Genomic DNA, 24,113 nt, shown 5'->3' with positions numbered 1-24,113 from the left:
GTAAGGTGATCCTCATCTTCTGGGCACTGGTATAGAAAGGGTGGTTAAATGGGTATTATTTGTTTTTTTATGTGGATGTGTGTGATGACCTGGCCACTTTCATAATAAGAGAAAGAGAATCTTTGATGTATACAAAACCTTTGGGAACCTTGTCAGGTGAACTAAGGACAACAACACACATCTTTTCTTTTTATTCATAAATTTATAGCAAATAAATTCAAGATAATTATTGTATAATACATCATGTATTTAGAAAAAAAATCTTAACCATTGAACTGTGTTACAGTAGCCTTCATAAGTCTAAACCAGGGGATACTTGTTAAGTCAACTGTACACTCCAGATTGGTCATTTCTACATGTAGGAATCCTCAATATATATCAACAAGTTCTGTTGCAGAATGGAAACCATGTTTAAGTTTTAGTTTTCTATAGACACATACAAAGTAAATGATGGGTTTACAATTTATATTTCAACAATTAACACTTTCCTTGTTCATATATATTTTAGCTCCCTTTTTCATGAAGCACCTCTGACAACTGGATTGTTCATCTTTTTGCACTGTAAAATTGTGTTTTCACCAAGTCAATGAGTGCTTGACTTTGCGAGGTTTGTGCTTTTATAGTCCAAGTTCAGAGCTGACCAGGAAACATGATGAACAAAACTGCATGCAACATTGTTGTTACATTGTAGTTGAGCCCATAAACTCTGGAGTTCAATGTTTATCCAACAGTGAAAACAAGTTTCTTGTTTTGTACCATTTTTGGCATCCACAGTTGTGATTCACAAACTAACTGCAATTCATCTATCAATTCATTGCCCTAGGTCCTTCTTGTAGGAGACCCACAGCTCCAAGGTGGCTATGGCCACTGGGCAGGCACAGAAGTCACTCAGGGACTTATGGGCAAACTGTAAAACTGCAGTTTTCATAGAATAAATGTTAAGTCAGTATTTATGTTACACTGGCACTCCAAGAGGCTAGATCACATCATTCAGTACTAGATAAGGCTTCCAGTCTCCTTTTTATTTTCTTGTGTGAAACAAGTTACTAATTTCAGAAGTACTGCAACGTATTATAATCTCATCTATTTCACTTGTTACACTTGAATATTCTGTCACATATCTGTATAAACTGAATCAATCAGTGGTTGAATCACTCAACCTATTGTCCTACATTTTGCAACATTCACAGATTTACTTCATCTTGTTACATTTCAAATTACCAATGCTGAGTTCAATAAACCAACATGATACTTTATCATACAGTATATCAGGTTCATAGAATCACCATAGCATAACTCATGTCTTTAACAACTTATTGTTCACAAATGAATAGCACTTTTTTGTTTAAGTAGATAAGCATTATTCTTTCAAGTTATAACAGCTAGATTTCAACAGTGACACTTTCACACTTTATTCTAGAAACATATCTTGCATATCTAAATTCTGATTAACCTACTTTGTTCTTTATTTTCTTTTTCTTTTTTACCAAAGGAGGTTCTGGATATACAAACAGTTTTAACTCAAATTATTCAGAAATAGAAAATATTTTCTTGTAAGATGTATATACACACACACATATACAAAGGCCTTAACACCCTTTAGAAGGGGAGTAGCGGAGCCAAAGTACACTTTTTGCCTCAACTCTAAATGGGAGGGAAATATGAAAAGAAGGGGTTTGTAGTCTCCTCATTCCACCTCATTTTGTCACCTTTTATAAAATGCAGAGGTGAGATGTATATAATTTTTTCAATATTTTCTGTTTCTATGATGTATGAAATTGTCCCAATTAGCAATTTCTAGTTGATTTGTTAGTGCTTTGCACTATTTCTGTAATACTTCATCTCATTCCTCTGGACTGTAGGAAAAGAAAGAATATATAGTACTGTAGTATCACACGTACCAGTAATATCATGTTGAATGCAAGAGCAAATTGATGATCGTAATACCATATCTTGATCTCTTGTATTAGCTTAAGTGTTGCATCTGTTCTAATAATACAACCAAGATTATGGTTCGAACAGTGTTTCTATGTATATGAGTACAATACTTATGTCCTGAACTTTCATGTTGGTGCCGTGATAACACTGCATGCAAAGAAATTAATCATTCTTTGCATTTTTTTTTTAGAGACAGATGTAATTTGCAATTTACGACTATAAGTATCAAGATGGAAGCTTCTTGGGAGGCTTTACAAATTATGTCTTATTTTAGCATCAGACACTATGGACAACTGGGTAACCAGTTTGCCATTCACTGTTTGTGTTAATGACACCTTTAACCTCTCATTATTGACTTTACATGTTGGATGCCATAACTGGATCTTTAAAAGAGAGCTAGACCATTCAAAATAACTTCTTTAACACCATGGTATACTACTACAAATCCCTTGTATACAAGGTAAAAAACTATAAGTTTTCTTTGGCAGTGCTGCATTTTTCTTCTTCTTTAGTTTACAATTCTCTACTCAGTATTTACCATGAAGACAAAGTCCAGCTGATGCTAACATTCACAACATCAGTGGCTGTACCTTTGTCATGTTATCAAACTAAAAATCAGGCCAGTCTACAAAACATAATTTTCAGGTATAAGAAAAAATACAGTCAATCTCACTGAATATTGGGAAATTGTAAATCTACATGAACTATGACTTGGTCACAGTATTACAATACCAGTAAGTGGAACTTTTAATTCCTATTTTCTTTAGGCACATCATCAAGTTGATTCTGATTATTTAGAAAAATGGAAAGAAAGTCACAGAAAAATGGTGGAGTGTATAAAGTTGGTATTTCTACTTAACAACCATGAAATTTTATAAAACAGCACCATTCCCAAAATTTACAATGTAGAGGCTTCTCATAAAATCTTCATTGGCCTGATGGATATTGCCAACCTTTATATAAGGAATGTATTTCTTAAATGTTACAACAATAATGAATTTACTCATCCAAATATGGAAATGAGATGAGTGAGGTATTTGAGTCATTATAGATGAATATGTCATAATCTGTGCTGAACTGTATAATGTTGACAAACTGAAGGTTTTTATATTGAATATACTTTCCATTGTAAGACTCTTATATATCAAGGGAGATGGGGAGTATCAATTTTGTCTTAGCTCAAAACCAAAACTATTACAGTAATTACATGATTCATATAGTTACTAGAACCACAAATAGGAGGGGCTTTTCCCAGACACCAGTAATAATATACACTTAAGTTTCAGTCCACTGAGGCTAAAAATTACTGAATACTGATACACTTTTTCAACACAGGGTCACTGAGTACTTCATGATAACTTATACTTTTCAGGACAAACCTAACAATCATTTTAAAATAAGGTACTACAAGCACCCTAATGGCTAACAGGCACAATGTAACATGGGTTATAGAACACTTTATAGCCAGGCCAACAAATACAAGAAAAAAAACAACAAATAGTTCATGAGAAGACTAAAAAGCATTTTTTGACACATTTAGGGTTAGATTTCTGATATTATAAAGAAAATAAAAAGATGTTTTGGAAGGAAATTAGGAGAGGAAGGAGAGGCGAATCAAGTACTGCAGAGAAGAAAAGGTAAAAGGTGCAAATGGAAGAGATGGTGGTAGAGGAAGATGGGCAGAGTATTTTAAGGAGTTAATAAATGTGAAGTAGGATAGTGTGGGAAAGGAAGTTGCAGTGGGGAATGCTAAGAAAATGAGTGATGAATGAGGAAAATGGAGGAGAAATAAGGAAAGATGAGGTGAAAACAGTTATTAAAATTATGAGAGCAGGTAAGGCACCTGGGTTAGATGAGTGTCATGAATAGTGTCTAAAAAAGGGAGGTACATTGATGGTGGACTGGCTGGTGAGGTTGTTTAATGTTTGTCTAAAAGAGTTGAGTGCCAGAGGACTGGAGGAGTGCCTGTATAGTTCCACTTTACAAGGGAAAAGGGGATAGGTGTGAGTGTAGTAGTTTCAGAGGAGTCAGTTTGTTAAGTGTAATTGGGAAGGCTTATGGGAGGGTTTTGATTAAGAGGATTAGGAGAGGAACTGAGGGAATAATTGGTGAATAGCAGTGTGGTTTTAGGACAGGTAAGGGTTGTGTAGATCAGATTTTTGAGGGCTTTATGGATTTGGAAAAAGATTATGACAGTGTAGACAGGAAGGCACTGTGGGAGGTATTGTACATATATGGGTTAAGAGGAATGCTGTTAAGAGCTGTCAAGTGTTGAAAGAAATGCCTGTGGATTGTCATTGATTCATTCTATACTATTGTGCACACATGCACATGCATGCATTAGCTACACAATGTCAGATCTGGTAGTATTAGCAAGCTTCGATGGACCACCCACTGTCTGACCCAACCTCCAGTCAGTTTGGCTTGACCTCAGATTCAACTGTCAAAACCACCTACATCCTGACCGGGGAGTCAACCAAACAATGTTACTTTATGGCAAATTGTTCATTACGTTTATAGGATGTTTCTTTCTGTATATATGTATTTTTTTCCTGTACATATGTATCTATATACATATTATACTGGGTGCTCACACAGTAGATATTATTTTAAACAGCAGTAGATTCCTGTAATGAAATTACTCAAAATCCATGTACATTTATCTTATAGTCAAATTATTATATCTTTATCTTTGGACATTAAGCTTGCTGTGGTCAGCAAATGGTAGCAGTGCTGAGCATCTGTTGCAAGAAATGCCTGTAGATTATCACGATTCATTCCGTACTAGTGTGTGCATGCATTAGCTACACAACGTCAGATCCAGTGGTATCAGCAAGCTTCAATGGACCACCCGTTGTCTCACCTGACATGCAGTCAGTTTGGCTTGACCTCAGATTCAACTGTCAAAACCACTTGTCATACCATGTTACCTTATGACAAATTATTCATTATGTTAATAGGATAATGTTTCTTTTAGTATATATGTATTTTCTTCCTGGATATATGCATCTATATGTTATACTGGGTGCTCACACGTAAATCTAGTCATAATGAGTTTATGTAATTATAACTGTGTTGGCAACCAGCACTAATTCTCTTTGTTGCACCCTAAGTGGCAAGAGACAGTTGAGGTTTGACTATGCTACTGTCAAGACTTACCAATAAAAAGAACCTAAGCGATGCTTTTATCTCAACACCTCCAAACTAATGTAGAACAACACAAGTCTACACAAGAGTTTTTACAAGAGTAGTAGAGCTTGTGTAAGAATTACATATGGAGTGAGTGGTTTGAAGTAAAGGCGGGAGTTTGCCAGGGATGTGTCATGTCACCTTGGCTATTCAATTTATACACGGATGGGGTGGTGCAAGAGGTAAATGCAAGGATAATGGGACAGGGATTGGAGATGGTTAAAGAAAATGGAGAAAAATGGGAGATAAGCCAGTCATTGTTTGCTGACGACACTGCACTTGTAGTAGGATCAGAGGAGGGATTCAGGAAGTTAGTGACAGAGTTTGGGAAGGTGTGTGAAAGAAATTAAAGATAAATGTGGGTAAAAGGTGATCAGATATACAAAGGGAGAGGGCAGCAGTAAATTGGAAATGAGTATTAAGGGAGAAAGACTGGAGGAAGTGGATAGTTTTAGATACTTGGGGTGGAATGTAATGAGAAAGGGAGGAGTGGAGGTGGAGGTAGAATGTTGATTGAGAGAAGCAGGTAAATGCCTTGGGGGATTAAAAAGTGTAATAAGAAATAGACATTTGGGAATGGATGCTAAGAGGATATTGTATGAAGGGGTGATTGTGCCAGCAGCACTGTATGGGGTAGAAACATGGAACATAAGAGAGGAAGAGTTTAAATGTGTTTGAGATGAAATGCCTCAGAAGTATGGAAAGGGGTTACTAGGTTGGATAGAATGAGAAACAAGGAGGTGAGGAGGAGAGTGGGGGTGGAAAGGGAGTTGGGAGATAGGGTTGATGAAAGAGTATTGGGATGGCTTGGACACATGGAAAGAATGAGTGAAGAAAGATTAGTAAAAGAGGTGTGGAAGACAGAGGTGGAGAGGGTGAACATGAGGGGGCAACCAAGGATGAGATGGATGGATGGGTAAAAGGGGCATTAGGAAAGAAGGGAATGTCTGTTGAGGAAGGAAGGGATAATACAGATGATAGGGGTGAGTGGAGAATGGTTGTGTATGGATGATGCTGTGATGCATAGAATTGGGAAGGTGATGGGGGGATGAGGGAGTATGTGTGAATCATATTTTGATACAGCCTGAAGGGATTTCTCCTTGTCCTCTCTTTATCTGCATGAGGGGACAGAGTGGGGGTCACCAATTAAATGAAGTGGCCTTGCTGTTGATGTGCTGAGTCTTGCTGCATTGCTTCTGACCCAGGGCAGCAGGTGAGATGCAGGGATGACCCATCATCCAGGAGGAGCCAAGAAAAGAGGGAGGGAGGGGTGGTGAATGGGAGTGGAGTATGTGAGGATGAAATGAGTGGGAATGGACTTTGGCTACTTCCCTTGTATGGGGGAAGGGGCCCTTGGTATATGCATGTCCTAAGAAAATTAATAAGAAATATGAGAAATCTATTAAAGCACTCAAAACAAATTCAAAGTAATGAAATTCCAATGTTATAAATCAAAAACCACATAACACTAAAATGACATTGAAAAAGGAGAGTCACAGGGATGGCAAAGGAGGGATTGAAGAAGGTGGCAGAAAGGAGGAACAGTTGAAGTCAAAAGTTGATCAGCATGCTAAAACAGTATATCAGTAATCATGTATCACATAATCTTAAAACTTCTAAATGTTTATTGACTGAATCTGAGTTTTACTTACACTTTTAACAACAACAACAAATCTTCAACCTGTATCAGTATCAGAGAACTATAATGATATAAATTTTGCTGGGTTCAGCTGAACATGTAAACCAAACATCTGTTTAGAAAAGTCGCTAAAAAAGATTGGTGACATCAAGCAGTGATAAGTTACTGGAGTCTATATGATAAAATCAAAACAGCTCAACACATTTATCCTGCCTTAACCCACACTGGTTTCCATGTCTTCAAATTAGGTGCAACTGAAAGACTAAAGTTTACCTATGGTGAGGCTAATATCATACTATCCAATCAGGGAACAATACATTTGAGTGGCAAGTTAAAGTGCTTTGATATCATAACAGACTAGTGTATCATAAGTAGATGAGTAATGTGGTATGTTATTTGGCATTACTTGGTATGATTGAAGGTCATCACTGATAGGGATGATAGATAGCAACAAAAAGAAAACTGCTTTCTTAACTGTCTCTGCTCCCAGAACTATTTTCAGGAACTTTATTGTGAGCTCAGATATCTAACTAAATTTTATATTTTTACACGGATAAAGTTGTGTGTCAACTCTAGTTAGGTTTGAAGTAGAGGTTCAGAGTTTTGTTATCAATCACTGAGATCCTTTTATCATGATGTATGACCAGAATTGGCATAAGAAATCCTGTGTAACCACCACAACAATGAAAATGTACATGACTGTTCTGTTTTTTCACAGAGGCCATGTTTACTGATCATGTAGGTATAACCATGTTAATGGGCTCTGATTATGCCTGAATGACGTCTGTTGTATGAGATATAATCTTTAAATTTGAAGATAATCTCACAAAAATATCTATAACATAATGTAGTATGCCACCTATTCATGTGTGACAGTAATATAAAATAAAAAATAATTCCATGAATGATCAGACACCATTGTGTTTATTCATGAATATTTTTTCCCTTCAAAGTATCGGCTTCTAATAACACACCATTCCATATAACAGCTAGATATGTAAAGTTTTAAATTACTGTACATGGAATGAGGGGATAAAGTGGGTCGTTGTTTTACATGTGACAAATTATGAATCACAAAGGGTTTTACAGCATATAATTTGTTTAGACAGCAATGACAATTGGGGTAATATAAATGGGTGCATGATGGGGGAATCTAGCTATAGTAAGGCTTATAGGTAGCACATGTGGTTTATTTCATCAACAAGCAAAGGTAAACAGACTTTACAGATAAAATCAGATTGTTGACAATACAGTGATACACAGCAATGTGATTTTCCACAGTAATATTCATTCATTGCACTTCACTTTGCAATATCAACAGTAACATATTCAAATCTGATGAATGGTGAGCATATTTCCATTAGTAAATAACAGTTGCTTTACAGAAATAAGAAGTAAACCTGTGATTGTATGTAGTGTATGGGCTAAAAAAAAAAAATCATTAGACATCTGAAATCACAAACTGATGGACTGTTTGATACCAAAAATGATGTTGAGATACAGTAATTTCTGGACACATTCTTGACACAATTAATTTCTCTCACTTCTCATGAATGACCATAAATAAAATGTGCCATAATTTCATATATTAAGGTTCTCAATATGTATTGTATGAACAAACGATAGTAATAAAAAGATTTACATAGTCATCTATCTAGAATTTGTGTACCATCTGAAAAGTGTGATGAAGTGGAGTGCTTAGTGCCAAGAGCTTCACAGATAGTATTACCCAACTCTTCTGAATTATGTAGAAACAGCTGAGTCACTGCAGTATACAATAAGCCCTAAAATCATAAAAAGTAAAAGCAAGAACTAAAATATTGTGCATAAACTCTGTATTTTCCAAAGTTCAGTGAAAAATTATAGTTCAAAACATCAAAACTGGATTCCCGGTTGCTTGATGCAAGAAATACAGTTGTCAATTGAAGAAAATGTAATATGGATATTGATGATTCAAGACATCACAGGTTAAATGCTGAATTGAAGAAAAACTGAAGATCAATATCCTTAGAAAAGCCTATTATTTTGTGATTCAGTTCATCTGTGCTTTGACTCCATATGATTTCAGTAAAGATTCAAGGCTTTTAAAAACTTTGGGAAAATTTTACAAGGATTACAGTTTACAAATGGTGAAGGAATACCCTATACTAATATAATTCATGTGATTTCCATCAAATCAAGTTTTTACATAATATCTTTGTAAAAGAAAAAAGAAAAAGATAAAAAAGACAATGACCTTTCCAGAAGTCATTATATACAAGTTTTGATTGTCATCATATAAACCTAAGGAAGAATCCTTCATTCCCCCTGAGCAGACATGTACATAACATGACTTCTACCCAAAAAAATTCTTATTCCCATCTTAGGGCCAATAGGATGACATCTGTTACTACTAAGTAGCAAAATGTAAAGATGTTAAAAAGCTCACACTAGCACTCAATGAATGCCCAAAATGTGAATATCTTGCACCAAAATATTGAAGTGAAAAAAACAGAAGGCAACCCTGTAACCATAATTCCTCTGGTCAGTTTCAGTCTTTCATTACAAGAATAAAGACCATGAAGACAATAGTATGTCTTTCCAAAGTTTGTTAAAACTATTAGAAAAATTCCTCATATTTCACAGATTTCTTCCAACATTATGCAGTATGACTAAACACAACATATCAAACTACATGATGCCTCAAAATCCTACAGGCTGAGGTCACTGACTAATGCCACCTTTGAATGACATTTCTTTTACCGTACACTCATGAGAGTCTGCACACTCATGAGTGCTATACTAACGTCACAGTTTAGTTGTGTTGTCCACCTTGTGCTTGTGTGGTTGTTTCCATAGTCGGTTATATCTTACATCCCCAGCACCATCATCCTCACAAACCCTGAAAAGGAAATTACATAATTGTAGATATGACAATAAATGAAGTGCAATTTAGAAAATTTCATAGAAAAAAAAAAGCATACCACTGATCAATAGTTAAATTCATCTCTTACAAGATGTAATAATAATTGTTGTCTCAAGTTTCACTGACTGGAAACCTGAAGCCCCATAGTGACTGGGAATGGTCTTTAGGTCCTCCCATAGATTTCTCTGGGAAGAAACTTTGGACTATTGTCCGTGTTGCATTAGTATATGAGATTGCTTCTATGTGAAACAGATAAAAGAGGTACAGTTAAAGCTGACAGAAAAAGAAATCTTGGGCCAAGTCCAGATAATGAGTGTCACCTCCATGGGGCCCTCCAGATTGATGTAAGGGTGTTGGGTTCTGAAAATGGGTACCTGGGAGATGACTCTGCTATCCAGAACTCAGGGGTTATTTGATATGAGTCTTTAAGATTCTAAAGGGATTTGATAACATAAGTGATGAAATATTCACACTGAATGAGAATCAGACAAGGAATTGTCTATCAAATTGTCAGGAAGTAGATTTAATTTGGAAGTGGGTAGAAACAACTTTGCCAACTGTGTAGTAAATGAATGGAATAAACTTCCTTCAGAGGCGGTGCAATGTAGTACAGTTCGAAGTCTTAAGATTCAATACATAAGCACGTAAGAAACACACAGTAATGCTTGCATTTTTTATATTATTATTCATTCAGTTTTTATTATCTATGTTTATTTTCATCTATTTATTTATTTATGAATAATTGTTATTTTTGTTGATTATTTATCATTATCCATTTATCTATTTTTCATCTACTTGTTTATTTATCTGTTTATTTTCTCTGTTCTGCAAGATGACTGAAGGAATATTTAATCCCTTAGATGTCCAGCTTGCACATGCACTCACGCACGCACATTAGCGTGAGATGTCAGATCACGACCTCTCCAGAAAACTCCCGGGGGACCACGTATTGTGTCGGACCTTACTTGCGGTCATTGGACCGAGCGCGAAAGGATACCTGCATCGGCCATTGCCAACTGCAAGTCATCATACGACCGATATAATTGTCTGTATTTCCATTGCTTGTATATACACTCATGCCTCGATTTAACGGACTAAAAGGGGGGAACACCGGTCCGATATACCCGATTGTCCGAAGTTTCCGATACTACTGTATTTCAACGATTACGTTACGAAAAAATGAGGAATGAATACAGTACGGTACTTTTACTTAAGCACACTATCCAATCTGTTAGTGTAAATACCTGGGATCTGGCCCAAAATTTTCACCCCAAGAGTACCAAGTCCAAAATTTTCATCAACCGAATACTTCAGCGAATATTGGGGAAGTTGTTCCTTTTGTTTACGAATATCAGACACAGTTTGTTTCTTTACTCCATATTCATCACACACCTGCTTCACCGACACTCCACTTTCCAACTTTTTAATCAACTCAAGCTTCTGTGATACTGTTAAATTGACTCTTTTCCTCTTTTCTACAGGATGTACAGGTGCCATGGTTAAAAAAAAAAACTGTTGAATTATTTCACAAACAACACACAAAACAGGGCCAAAAAGGTCGAAAAACACGGACCAAACAGCTCCACGTGTTCCGGCACAGTTGTAAACAAAGCGACCATAGGTCATCTGGCGGTCAACTGCGGAAACATCGGACCGCGTCCGGTCGCTCCGGACGATCCGGAAGCTACAGATTTTGTCCGTTGCATCCGAAATCCGTTAAAGTGAGGTCCGTTAAATCTAGGTATGAGTGTATATCCTATGCATATGACCATACTCAGTTCATGTATTGCGCATTGCAGAAGTATATTAGGCAGTAGATAGTACAGAATAAATTGTATATAACTTTTTAATTTGGCAACAGCTACCATTTCAATTTGTATGTAAATAGCACCATTGGCAACCGCCAGTGGTTTCCTTGTGAGATGATTTGAGATGTACACCAGTCTAGATGGAGAGATTAAAGAAAACAAACCATAACTTCGTTTGTCTCAACGCTTCCAAACCCAATGTAGATTACAAATAAATTTACATTATTTTTCTATTTACAAATTAAAATGGTGCCTGTTGCCAAATTAAAGAGTTATATACAATTTATTATGTACTATCTACTGCTCAATCTACTACAATGTACAATACATGAACTGAGTATGGACATTCAGTATTCATGTATAGGTTTTATATATATATATATATATATATATATATATATATATATATATATATATATATACTATATATATATATATATATATATATATATATATATATATATATATATATACAAGCAATGGAAACACATAGAAAATGATATCGGTCAGATGACGACTTGCAGTTGTCAATGGCCGCTGCAGGTGTCCTTTCGCGCTCGGCCGAATGACCGCGAGTGAGGTCCGACACAATAGGTGGTCCCGCGGAGTTTTCTGGAGAGGTCGTGATATGATATCCTGTAGCTAATATGCGTGAGTGCGTGCGCACGATGGACATCTAAGAGATTGTATATTTCCTTCAATCATCTTGCAAGAAATGCTCGGTTCAGCTACCAATCACTGACCACAACGATGTTAATGTTCAAGGAAGATAAGAAGTAATACAAGAATTTGGGATATACAGATAAATACACAAAGTGTTTGAGCAATGGTGTTATTGGGAGAAGACAGAAGATAGGGGTGAATAGAGAACGGTTGTGTATGGATGACGCTGTGATGCATGAAAGGGAGTGGGTGGGAGTATATATGAAAAAAATTACTCAGCCCAAAGTGATTTTTCCCCGTCTTCTCTTTTTCTGCATGAGGGGGATGAGAGGGGGGTCGCCGATTTAATGAAGCGGCCTTGTTGTGGGTGTGGTGTGTCCTACGACAATGCTTCTGTCCCAGGGCACTGGGCGAGATGCAGGGATAACTAGTCATCCAGGAGGAGCCAAGATAAGTGGGAGGGAAGGGGGTGAATGGGAGTGGAGTATGTGGGGATGAAATGGGTGCGAGTGGATTTTATGCCTTTGTTTTCTGGATACCTCACTTGTAAGGGGGGAAAAACCTTTGGTATATGTATGTATTTCTCCTTTATGATTTTTCCTTCCTTAAATCTCCCGAGGATAGAAACGCTGGTTATTGCTTTTTGTTGTCCCTCACACACACCTTAATAATCACGTGATATGTAGCTATTTGGTTTTGCTACTTGGTTGGAATAAAAACAACTTCGGTTACAATAGTCTAAACTTCTGTAAGAATATCTCGACAATGTGTCCAACATTCGTAATTTAGGTTTAACTTCTCTTGGCTCGTCATTCAGCTTCTCACTATCCGACGCAAGAGTAATTTGACATTTGGATATATGAACAAAAAATCGTACCCGAAGTCGTCTCTACTCAGACGATGTAGCGAAAGCAAGTAGCATGCTCGCGAGAAATGCCTAGTATGCCGTCACCTTTATTCACACCAAGGACAGAAGCTCTGGTGGTGAGTTGTTAGGTAAGGAATACAACACTCCTCTCCTTCCTACACTCCCTCTATGCCATGTGTCATCTCTGCAATCCATCCAATGGTATTTTTTTCTTTTCTTTTCTTTACCAAACACTCCCTAACAATTTATCTTCATCTTTTTTCGGGTCTCTCCCTTCCAGCCATCAACGATTCACATTTTTTTTCCTGTTTGTCTCATTCACGCTCCTCCACCTGTCCACACCTCAGCAGGGTAGTGATAATGTGTTTTTTTTTTTTTTTTCCTCCATATGCTTGCCCCATTCCCAATTTTCCTTACCTATCCCAGTTTGATTTGGACAGCCACTCTAATCACAAAGTCACATACAGAGAGAATGAGAAGAGACGGGGTAGGAATGAGAAAAGAAGAGAAAGGTTTGACCCTACGGCATAAAGGCTGGACGTGGAAAATATAGAGACTGATGTGGAAATGATCTCAAAGCAATTTTCTGTATGTGCATCACAGGTGACAATAATTCTGATGAAAGCGTAGGAAGAATGAAAAACTAGAGCCATGAAAGATGATTCAATAACGAATCACAATGAGCGAGAGAATGTCAATAGCGCAGTTAAAACTAAAGTTATAGCCATAAATATATTGTTTATATTTTCGATAGCCTTGGTCTTGACTTTTGACTTAGGACTAAGATAATTGACGGGGATCATCCTTGAAAGCATCTTTATAAGGTACCATAGTATAGTTATGGTCAAAGCAAGCGAGGACAAAAGCGCGTGACAAATTACAGACAGACAGAAAGACAAACGTGTAACGGAACAAAGTGACATAGTAGTCAGGTACTTTCGACAACTACTAAATGGCAGGGTTTCACAGACGAATAACGGACGGCATTCAACTACTCGGGGAAAAAAAAACCATTATCGATTGCACAATGGGATAAGCTGTTCACCTAACAACAAACACTCTTTCCACTAGAAATAAACCCAATATAAATTCATCTCTATATAAAATCCGTAAATTTCTTTAAGTGGTACTTCATTTCTAGTGATACAAAATTGTGCCCAGTGACTGTGTTCTGGCAGTTTTTTTTTTCCAAATTCGGGTTTTATTTGTCTTGAAGGGACTTGACTATTGATAAATCCGACAAAGCCCAGTGACGACATTATTCTTGTTCTCGTCTACGCCATATTCTATTAATTTCAGAGATGTGAGTAGGATTTCATCGCTTTATATGTTCCACACTAGGCCCCACTTCTTCCTTTAATCTATCTGCCGTCAGATGATTTTATTCATTGCATAGCATCCCCTTTGTTATCGAAAAGTTTCAAGGTGTCGTTTGCAAATCATCCCTCTGGCAAAGGTTCATCAAGGAACCAAGAAGTTCTTCTCTCCTTTAATGATAATTAATTTACAGAAGATTTCCCTCTGAGCCGTCACACATTTGGCAAGGCATCTTTACTATTTTCCGTTTCGAAAAAATTGAAAATGTCAATGCAATTGGACACAGATGTATCGGGCGGAAAGGTCAACAGTTTGGTCGATACAGTGATGAATACAAGAGTGGGTACAATAATTAAATCTGATCTTGTCTACGATACTAAAGAGGAGTGCATTCTGCAGCATCGGTCATCACGCGCCAGCGACTACGAATGCAGACGCTCGAGGAAATATTACATACACACACGACTCAATGGCGCAGTGGTAGAGTTCCCGGCTGCCACTATGGCGGCCCAGGTTCGAATCCCGTACCAGGACTGAAATAGTTTCACTATCGCTGCGCTGCGAGTCGTTACTCCAACTCTCGTGGGCGGGGAGCTGGATGTGTGCGTGCGTGTAAGGTCACAGCAATACTCATAGATCGGCCATACATAAGCTCTGAGCTCTATTCCGGGAGGGAAATAGCTGTCGATCACGAGTCCAACACGTGATCCAAGACCATGGTGAATACACACACACGTGAATTGTACATTTTGATGTCATTTCCCCATAGGAAATAATCGATTACAAGATATTATACTTTATTTTCGCAATAGTGGGAAAATTGTCCTCATACAATGTTTCAGTGATCTACGACGACTCATCACAGTTATTATTATTATTATTATTATTATTATTATTATTATAATGATTACTATTATAATTATCATCATGGTGCAAAAGCGTCCTGACGACTTTAAGTCTGAAGTCCCAGTGCACTACTGCACAGGCGAAGTCACGCTCGTCACCGACTTTAATATACTTCTCCGCCTCCTGACATGTTTATCGTATGCTTGAAGTTTTTCCGCTTGCAGCAACAACATTGATGATTACCGTCAAGTACACACAAATGAATGAGACAAATTTTGTCTTTTTATATATATATATATATATATATATATATATATATATATATATATACTATAATAAAGTAGTAGCTTCTGTCTGTCTGTTTGTTCACGAACTCCTAGGGTTTTGGAGATAGACCCCCATAACCATATATATTCTGATACCCTATCACTCCAGGTACTTGGATAACTATATTTAATTAGAAAAAATATTTTGGCTAGGGGTAAGGGTTAAAGGGGTATGGTGGGGTAACACGCCAAAACTGTAGTCTCCCCTTAATACGATTGGCATTTGTGACAAAAATTACTCTGATTAAACAAAGCATTGTTTGTGTTCATATTATTTATATTTGTGAAATTAATGTTGCCACAAACTATGATAGCTTTTGTAAGGAAAACGAATGTAAATGTAAAATGATTGTATAATTTTACCAAATTATTAAATATTTGTTATTACTTCGATATCTATATTTCATTTAAAAAAAAAAATTGTTAGGGTTAAGGTTAGGTGGGGTATGGTTAGGTTAGAGATCATTCACGAACTCCTAGGTCTTTGTAGATAGACCCCTATAACTATTATATATATATATATATATATATATATATATATATATATATATATATATATACATTCTGGAACCTTATAACCCAAAGTACTTGGCTTACTATCTTTCATTTGTCTGTCTGTCAGTTCAAGAACTAGAGTTTTGGAGATTGATCCCCATAACCATATGTATTCTAGTACTCTATCACTCCAGGTACTTGGATAACTTTATTTCATTAAAAAAAATCTGTTATGGTTATGTGTTAAAGTTAGGTGAGGTATGGTTAGGTTAGGGATTATTCACGAACTCCTAAGTTTTTGCAGATAGACCCCTATAACAATATATATATTCTGAAACCTTATAACCCAAGGTACTTGGTTAACTTTCTTTTATTTATATCTACTATGATAAAGTAGTAGCCTCTGTCTGTCTGTCTGTTTGTTCACGAACTCCCCCCCCCAAAACCATATATATTCACCATAACCCAGGCTACTTGGGTAAGTATATTTTATTACCAAAGGGTATCTCCCTCCTCAAACTGATTTTTTCTTACTGTCTTGACATTTTATTTTTGTTACCTTTTCCACTGAGTTAATACGTGTAACGTTTCTCCACGAATTCTATCAAAATTAAAATGATCATTTGCCCGCAGGCGCGGGTAATTTGGCTAGTGTGTGTGTGTGTGTGTATACATATATATATATATATATATATATATATATATATATATATATATACATACATATATATATATGTATGTATATATATATATATATATATATATATATATATATATATATATATATATATATACATATAAATACATACGAAGGGTATTTCAGTATTTGCTGTTCTTCTTCCACAAACTATATCTTGTCTCTCCACGCATTTGTTCTTCTCGAAAGTTCTCTCTCTCTCTCTCTCTCTCTCTCTCTCTCTCTATTTATATACATACAAACGTATATATATATATATGTATATATATGTATATATATATATATACATATATATATATATATATATATATATATATGTATATATATATATATAAATACAGAGATCGATATATATATATATATATATATATATATAAATATAGTGATATATATATATATCTATATATTATTTACGTTCGCATTAAGCGAAGGATTGACTTGCTCCTTGATTAAGAATCGTTTCTGGTTCCCTGTTCGAGGAAGATGATCAAAAACCATCTGGTCTGTTCTTATTCGTAATCTTTTGCATTCCCTCTCGCCTTTCAAATCTGACGAACTAAAGAAAAAATCATTGACGTCAGGCGAATTTATAAAGAAAATGGAATCTTGTTTCGAACCTTTCCCACCTCTGCTTAATAAAATTGTCTTGCGTTGGCCAGAAGAAGTGTGGGTCGAAGATTCTCTTCCACGGGCTTCATTCACCAGCGCTGACCGTTGAGAATTCGTTTGGGTAGAAACGACTTCGGTTACGATATTTCATTTTTCAAATCTTCAAATCTTCAAATATCAAATTATTATCTGCCATAGCAAAGCTAAATGATGAACTAAGGGATTGTAAACCTACACCAATTTTAAACATGCTGTTGAAATTTTCTTATAGAAGTCTAGATTTCTGTAAGCGAGGTCATATTCTAGTTATTTGAATGGAGGTTGGAGCCAGGATGTGGGAGAAAAAATAGCCCAGTGTGATAACCCCTTAAACATCGACAACAGCAATGTTTGCATTCGCGTCCCCAAACACGGATCGTCTTCCTCCTTTTAATCGAAATCATCTGTGTGAAGAGCGCGTGAGTTTTTCTGAGAAATTCTGTGTGATTTCTCCGTTAGATTGGACGAGTAAGTGGGAAGGAATATATCGTGTGCATCAGTAGATGTTTACATCTTTACAATGAACTGTAGAACAAATATAAAGAATTAGATAAATACCTAAAATTGAAAAGAAAACAAACCTACCAACCTCTACACATCAGTCATGAGAATGAAGTCGAGGGTTCTCCCAATTTGCACGGAAGGTATTAATAGATTCTTCCCTGCTCTACCACGACTCACCAACCAATCGCTTACGACAGAGGTACATCCTCTCACATATCTCCAAGATCCTAACAAATCCAACCTCTTTCATGGCATCCCGTAAACAAATTATACCAAGACGCGTTAGTGGAGTGTTTTAGATTGCAAAGGTGTGTCCATGGATTCACCCCAGAAATGAACACTTTCATGGAGGTCCGGAGGGGTGGGAGATGGTAGGTGGGTGATCCAGTGTGTGTTTGAAACTTCGCCGGCCGTTACGTAAAAGTTCGTTAGGTTTTTAAGTGATAGCACATCAGTGTATGATGGATGAGAGCCAAAATGTAACTCAAGTAATGTAAATATATGCCTATGCGACCAATTTGAAGTATCTTGACATAACCTTACACCATTAAACATATATGTAAAATATCCTTAATCTTGTCCCTACTATAAAAATTCCTGCTCCCCCCCCCCTTCTCCACTTACAAAAATTCCTACGGACGCCCCTGAACTTAAAACCACTCACATAAACTATAAATTACTAAAATATATTCATCGTCGATATTCAAATTAGTCCCCGCCCACCACACACACACTGGCTCCTAATTGGTCACTTTGTGCAGTGTGGCTGACTTAGGCAAGTCGTCACAAGACGAATTGACCAATCAGAGGTCAACACGTGAACGAAAAAGCGGAGCTTGATTTCAATATAAATGATCCACATACTTTTGGTGCATATAAGCAGGGCAAGAAGCGAATGGCGATGACAGCTTAATTTGAATATAAATAACAGACTTCAGCTTGCGTTAATGGGTTATCACACCGGGCTTCCACGGTTGAGAGTTTGAGTAGAAACGACTTCGGATACAATATCTTATTGCTCAAATCTCCAAATATCAAATTACCTTTCCGTCACATATAGCAAAGTTATGATGAAATAGGACACTGTCGACCTATACGAATGTTAGATGTACTAGTGAAATCTCCTTAAATTTTTTTAAATATATGTAAGCGAAGTCATATTCTAGTTAATCAAATGGAGGTTGGAGGTAGGATGTCGGAGGAAAAATAGCCCAGTGTGATAACTTATTTAGGTTGGGAATCAAGGACTGCCTCTACGCGTGTCTGCAGTCTTCAGTGAACTGGATCCCCCCCCCCCCATCCATGAGGTAAGATTGGGGTGACAAATGGGTTTTGGGTGATAAGGTATGTGCGTGCGTGCGTGTGTGTGTGTGTGTGTGATTCACCATTCACCATGGTCTTGTATCACGTGTTGGATTCATGATCGACAACTATTTCCCTCACGGAAGAGATCTCAGACCTCATATATGAACGATCTATGGGTAATGTTGTGACCTTACACGCACGCACACACACCCTTAACTCCCCGCCCACGAGAGTTGAAGTAACGACTGGCAGCGATACTGAAATTATTTCAGCCCTGGACGGGATTCAAACCCGGACCGCCGTAGTGGCAGCCGGGAACTCTACCACCGCGCCATCGTGTGTGTGTGGGGGGGGTGGTCTTTGGGAATGCATGTACCACTCAAGAGCGTGGGTTCGAGTCCTGGAAGGGCATCATTCACCCTAAACAACTGTCCCCAAGCGCCAAAATTATTATTATTTTCATAAGACAGCGTCCCTGGGCCCTTAACAAGGGACTCTGTGACGTACAACTGAATCATAATCACTGATGACAACCTCTTAAGACTTATTCTTACTGCCTCCAGACGATTTTATTCAACCGAGAGGGCCCTTCCCCTCCCCCAAGCCCTACGCACCAAACGACTTCAGTTGTACACGATTACTCTCAGGATTCTGTTCTATAGCTGAGAACAAGGGGCGTATATTCAGGGTGTGCTAGTTGTGCGCCGCACACCTTCAGCCAGACAGAAATGCACGGTAGTTAAAAATTCAGCAAAGAAGGTAACAATATTTTTCTTGTTTTTAGCCCTTTATAATATTTTGCGCTGTAAGACATCATCATAGTACAAGGGTTTAACTTTTATATTCGAATTTCCTATTACAAAACGGCTTGTGGGGTACAACTTCTGTCCTCTGAAATACAAAAACGTATTTTAAGGTTACTAATAACTCTTTACTCCGCTGGTCTTCGCGCCACTTGGTGATCTATAACCACTTTTGAAATGCTTCGCCATGTTTGTTGGTCCGTCCATTCTTTGTACACAGATCTGTACTAAGCAAATGAGATCCTAGCCCGCCCCACCTCCCTCCCCACCAGGAGTGCAATGCGGAGAATGTGTGACATTCTGAACAAAAACACCGACGGCAGGGGGAGGTTGTGAAAGGAGCACCTTCTTCTTAAGACATCATCGATCGGTGTCGGTTAGTTTGTAAACAACGCCAGCGATTTTGACAACTTCGGGACTTGGCACGTGCACGCGTGCACACACACACACACACACATACACACACACACACAGATGACTACTAAAGTGGGACAGAAGAAAAACAAGAGGACGAGAAGAAACTTAAGAAGGACAGTCACAGAAGAGATCTGAAAAAGAATAGCTTCCCAGACAGTGATGGATATCTGGAACAAACTGAATGAGGAAACAGTGAGTGCTAAAACTATACATGACTTTAAGAACAAACTGGATGCGGAAAGATACAAAAACGGGTCACTACGAGCATAGCTCTCTTCCCGTAAAATACAACTAAGTAAACACACACACACACACACACACACACACACACAAGCGAGCGCGTATATGAACTCGCACGCCAACGCATGTGCGCGTTTGCACGTGCACACGCACGCACACACGCACAAACACACACACTATCAAATGCCCACACATCGGATTGTGGAACAGCCTTGACGAGGAGATGGTCCAATCGAAAACAAGATGAATTAAAGCCAAGTTTGACCGATGGAGACAGAGACGGGACCTCCTGAGAATAATTCTTTTCACAATTGGATAACTACAAATAGGTAAATAAAATGACGTATGTAGTAGCACATGAGTAAAATCAAACTTAAACCCACTCTCGGAGAAAAAGTGAGATACAGAGTAAACCGTATATTTCGACCACTCAGTGGCGGATCCAGAAAATAATTGGGGGGGGGGGGGCTGAACTATGTATGAATGGGAAGCGAGCGATAGCGAGCGAAACGACCCGAATCAGCTCGGGGATTTGAAACGTGAACAATTTTAGAAGTATTTTGAAGCTATTTGCAAAGGTATATTGAGGAAATGGCCAATAAATTAGATTGCAATGGTAAAAAAAATTATACACACGCACATACATGGCTCTTGCTGAAAAGTAGAATACAAGTATGTCAAAAAAAATAAAACTACCACTTCAAGTTTTTCCATCCCTCTTTCCCAGCGTTGAGCTACAGCGTCGTACGAGATCACCTCGACCAATCAGCATTCATTGTCATCGTGACGCCATCGTATGATGTTCTAACTGAAACCGACGAAAGCCAATTGCGCTCCAACACCACCATGACGCTGTCATATGAATATTTACAGGTCCGGTTCGGCCTTTATACAGTGTCAATTAAATCCGAAATACGTTAGATATATATTAAAAGGAGGGTCGGTTTAAAAAAAATCGAGCAAATAGTTCTCTGACAATGGGATGTTAAAGGCAAAAATTTGGGGGGGGCTTCAGCCCCTCTGCTCTCCCCCCCCCCCGCTGGATCCGCCAGTGACCACTGACTGTGATCTTCTTCAGCAGGCACATACATATTTCCCTCTGTATGTATGTTCTTGTCTTCCTATTCTATGTTTGTACCTGTTGAAGAGGATCACAGTCAGTGGTCGAAATATACGGTGTACTCTGTATTTCAGCCTATCTTTCTCTGAGAGTGGGTCTAAGTTTTACAATTAGATAAGCGCGCGCGCACAGAAACACACGCAACATATTTATCAATGTTGATATCCAATTGGGAAATGGTGAGTACAGATTTTGAAATGTGAACTATAAAAAGTTAAATTAAGTGGTGATAGCAGAAGAAAATGGGGGGTGGGGGGACGATAAATTAGAAAATTATAATATATATGAGATAGAGTCCCATCCATTAACATCCAATCCAACATGTTTTCCATCATACCTCTCATCTGATTCATCCCCCACAACCAGGGTTCGGGTACTCAGTCCAACATCTTCCTCCAGCCCTCCTCTTCTTCCCCTTCTGGCTCTTGTAACTTGGAGCAAACGTCGCTTCTGTAGCTAGGGATGCCAAGCCTCCCGCTGGTAATGAGGCGCCTTTCACACAGAAGGGAAAAACGTCCAAGTTGTTGTAGGTCGTGTTTTACCTCTGACACAAAACGGTGTCGCCGAACTTTCGAAAGACGCTGTTGCCCTGACAGCTCTCTTCGCAAGTGCCCGAAGACTTTATTGTTTTGGTTCATCTTGTGTTTTCTGTGAGTTTGAGCTCTTGTACTCGTTTATCCCGAAGTGTTTCCGTTTTCTTTCGCTGCGTTTGTCGACTCGCATACTTCATCTCGGTTATTTCCAGGCGATCTATCTGGCTGGTGGTAAACACCCCGCACCCAAAATTTACACTCACTTTTATATATGGCAATGCACTTGGAAAAATAATCAAATCCGCTCAAACTGTAACAACTCCATTCGGATTGAAAACACTGACAATTTGAACACTGAGGCTCTTACGCTTGTTTCTGTCTAATTATTGCTTAAAGTTTCCGGTCACATGAAGAATTGTCGCCCCAAAGTTTCCGGTCACATGAAGAATTGTCGCCCCAGAACGCCCACATGAAGAATCGTCACCCCATGAGATCCCACCTGAAGAACTGTTACTCCAGTATGCCGAATATCAACAGTGGAATAAAGATTAGGTTACGTTAGGTTAGGTTGAATGAGGGTTATGCTTATTGTCACCAACTTACAACCGAAGAATCGTAAACCCAGGATGGCCCACATGAAGAATTGTCCCCCTAGGATAGCCCACATGAAGAATTGTCACTCTGTCGAAGTCTGGGGTAACGATTCTTTATGTGACCTATTGGACAATGCAATTCGCGTGACCATTCCTAATGTGTTTGGATTAAAAGCAGATTCCATCTTTGACGTAGCTTGGACCAATTCTCTTAACTTTCTGCAAAAACACGCTAACTTCTTGATCCACCGTTTTCTTTTATTTTTGGTTTGTTTTCCTTGAGGCTCGGCCCTGCACACGCCGCCGACATTTGACAGACCGGGCAGAGTTCCGATGCTTGTGGATGAGCAAGATTGCACAAAGGGAAACGACATTAGACAACCTCGACCAATCCGTAGGCGCGTACCGACCTACATGTACAATCTTGTGCGTAACTATAACTCTTGCATGAACACTACTGTATGAAGGGGTGAATTATTTGTAATGTGTAATTAGTTACTTAATATTTCACAAGTATGGCCATGGGGACCTGCCTCAACCAGCACTTCGCCCACTTGCTTGTTGCTCCCCTCCACATTGACTCCACATCCTCCACAAGCCTGTTGCTTCCCTCCACTCAGGGTCTCATTACGACGGGAAAAGTTAATTATGACAACAGCATCATTAGCTGGCGGCCGGAGGCTGGGATGGCGGGGGGGGGGGGCAGAAGCGTAAAGGTGTAGTGAGGAGTGGAGGGAAATAGGAATGTGGAAGGAGAGGAGAGATAAACACAGAAAAAGAGAGAGAAATGAACAAATAAACAAAAGGAATGGCAGGTTAAACTGAGAAAGAAGGGGGTGACGAAGGGAAGAAGGCAAAGAAGGGAGAGAGAGATAAGTAAGAGAAGAGGAGACGGGGGAGGGTTACGGAAATGTTGGGTAAACGTGGAAAGGTGGTATTTTGTCATCAATAACCACTGCTTCTATCCTTGGTGACAAAATCCCACCGAAGGCGTGGACTCACAGAAATCATAAGGTATGTATATTTAGATAGTGTACCAGAAAAGAGGTACAGTAGAATTCAAAAGTGAACAACATTTTTCTTCATCTTTTTATTTATTTATTTATTTATTTATTTTATTCATTTTTTGTGGAAATTAATCTCTGATCATAAAAGAATGGTGAGTGACTTGGTACGTTGGGGTGTCAGTAAAGAAGCCGGGTTCACACTTGTTGCATTTCCACGTATCGTATCATCTTTGCGTACCACCTAGTGATACG

General features: G+C 38.2%; 1 protein-coding gene across 2 annotated transcripts in view; it reads right to left on the bottom strand.

Annotated features, from left to right (window-relative positions):
• Window positions 1-385: 385 nt before the first annotated feature.
• The window catches only part of LOC143018230 (uncharacterized), a 542,359-nt gene continuing 518,631 nt past the window's right edge, over window positions 386-24,113 (bottom strand). For both annotated transcript variants that reach the window (XM_076173475.1, XM_076173476.1), the window contains one exon: window positions 386-9,647. In XM_076173475.1, coding sequence (XP_076029590.1) covers window positions 9,554-9,647 — 94 coding nt within the window. In that variant the 3' untranslated portion in view covers window positions 386-9,553. The remainder of the gene's footprint in view (window positions 9,648-24,113) is intronic.

The sequence above is a fragment of the Oratosquilla oratoria genome, chromosome 34 (genome assembly GCF_046742065.1).
Source record: "Oratosquilla oratoria isolate Oo_2021 chromosome 34, ASM4674206v1, whole genome shotgun sequence".
NCBI lineage: Eukaryota > Metazoa > Arthropoda > Malacostraca > Stomatopoda > Squillidae > Oratosquilla > Oratosquilla oratoria.
The sequence above is the reverse complement of the archived record's forward strand: the minus strand, read 5'-3'. Positions and strand labels throughout refer to the sequence as shown.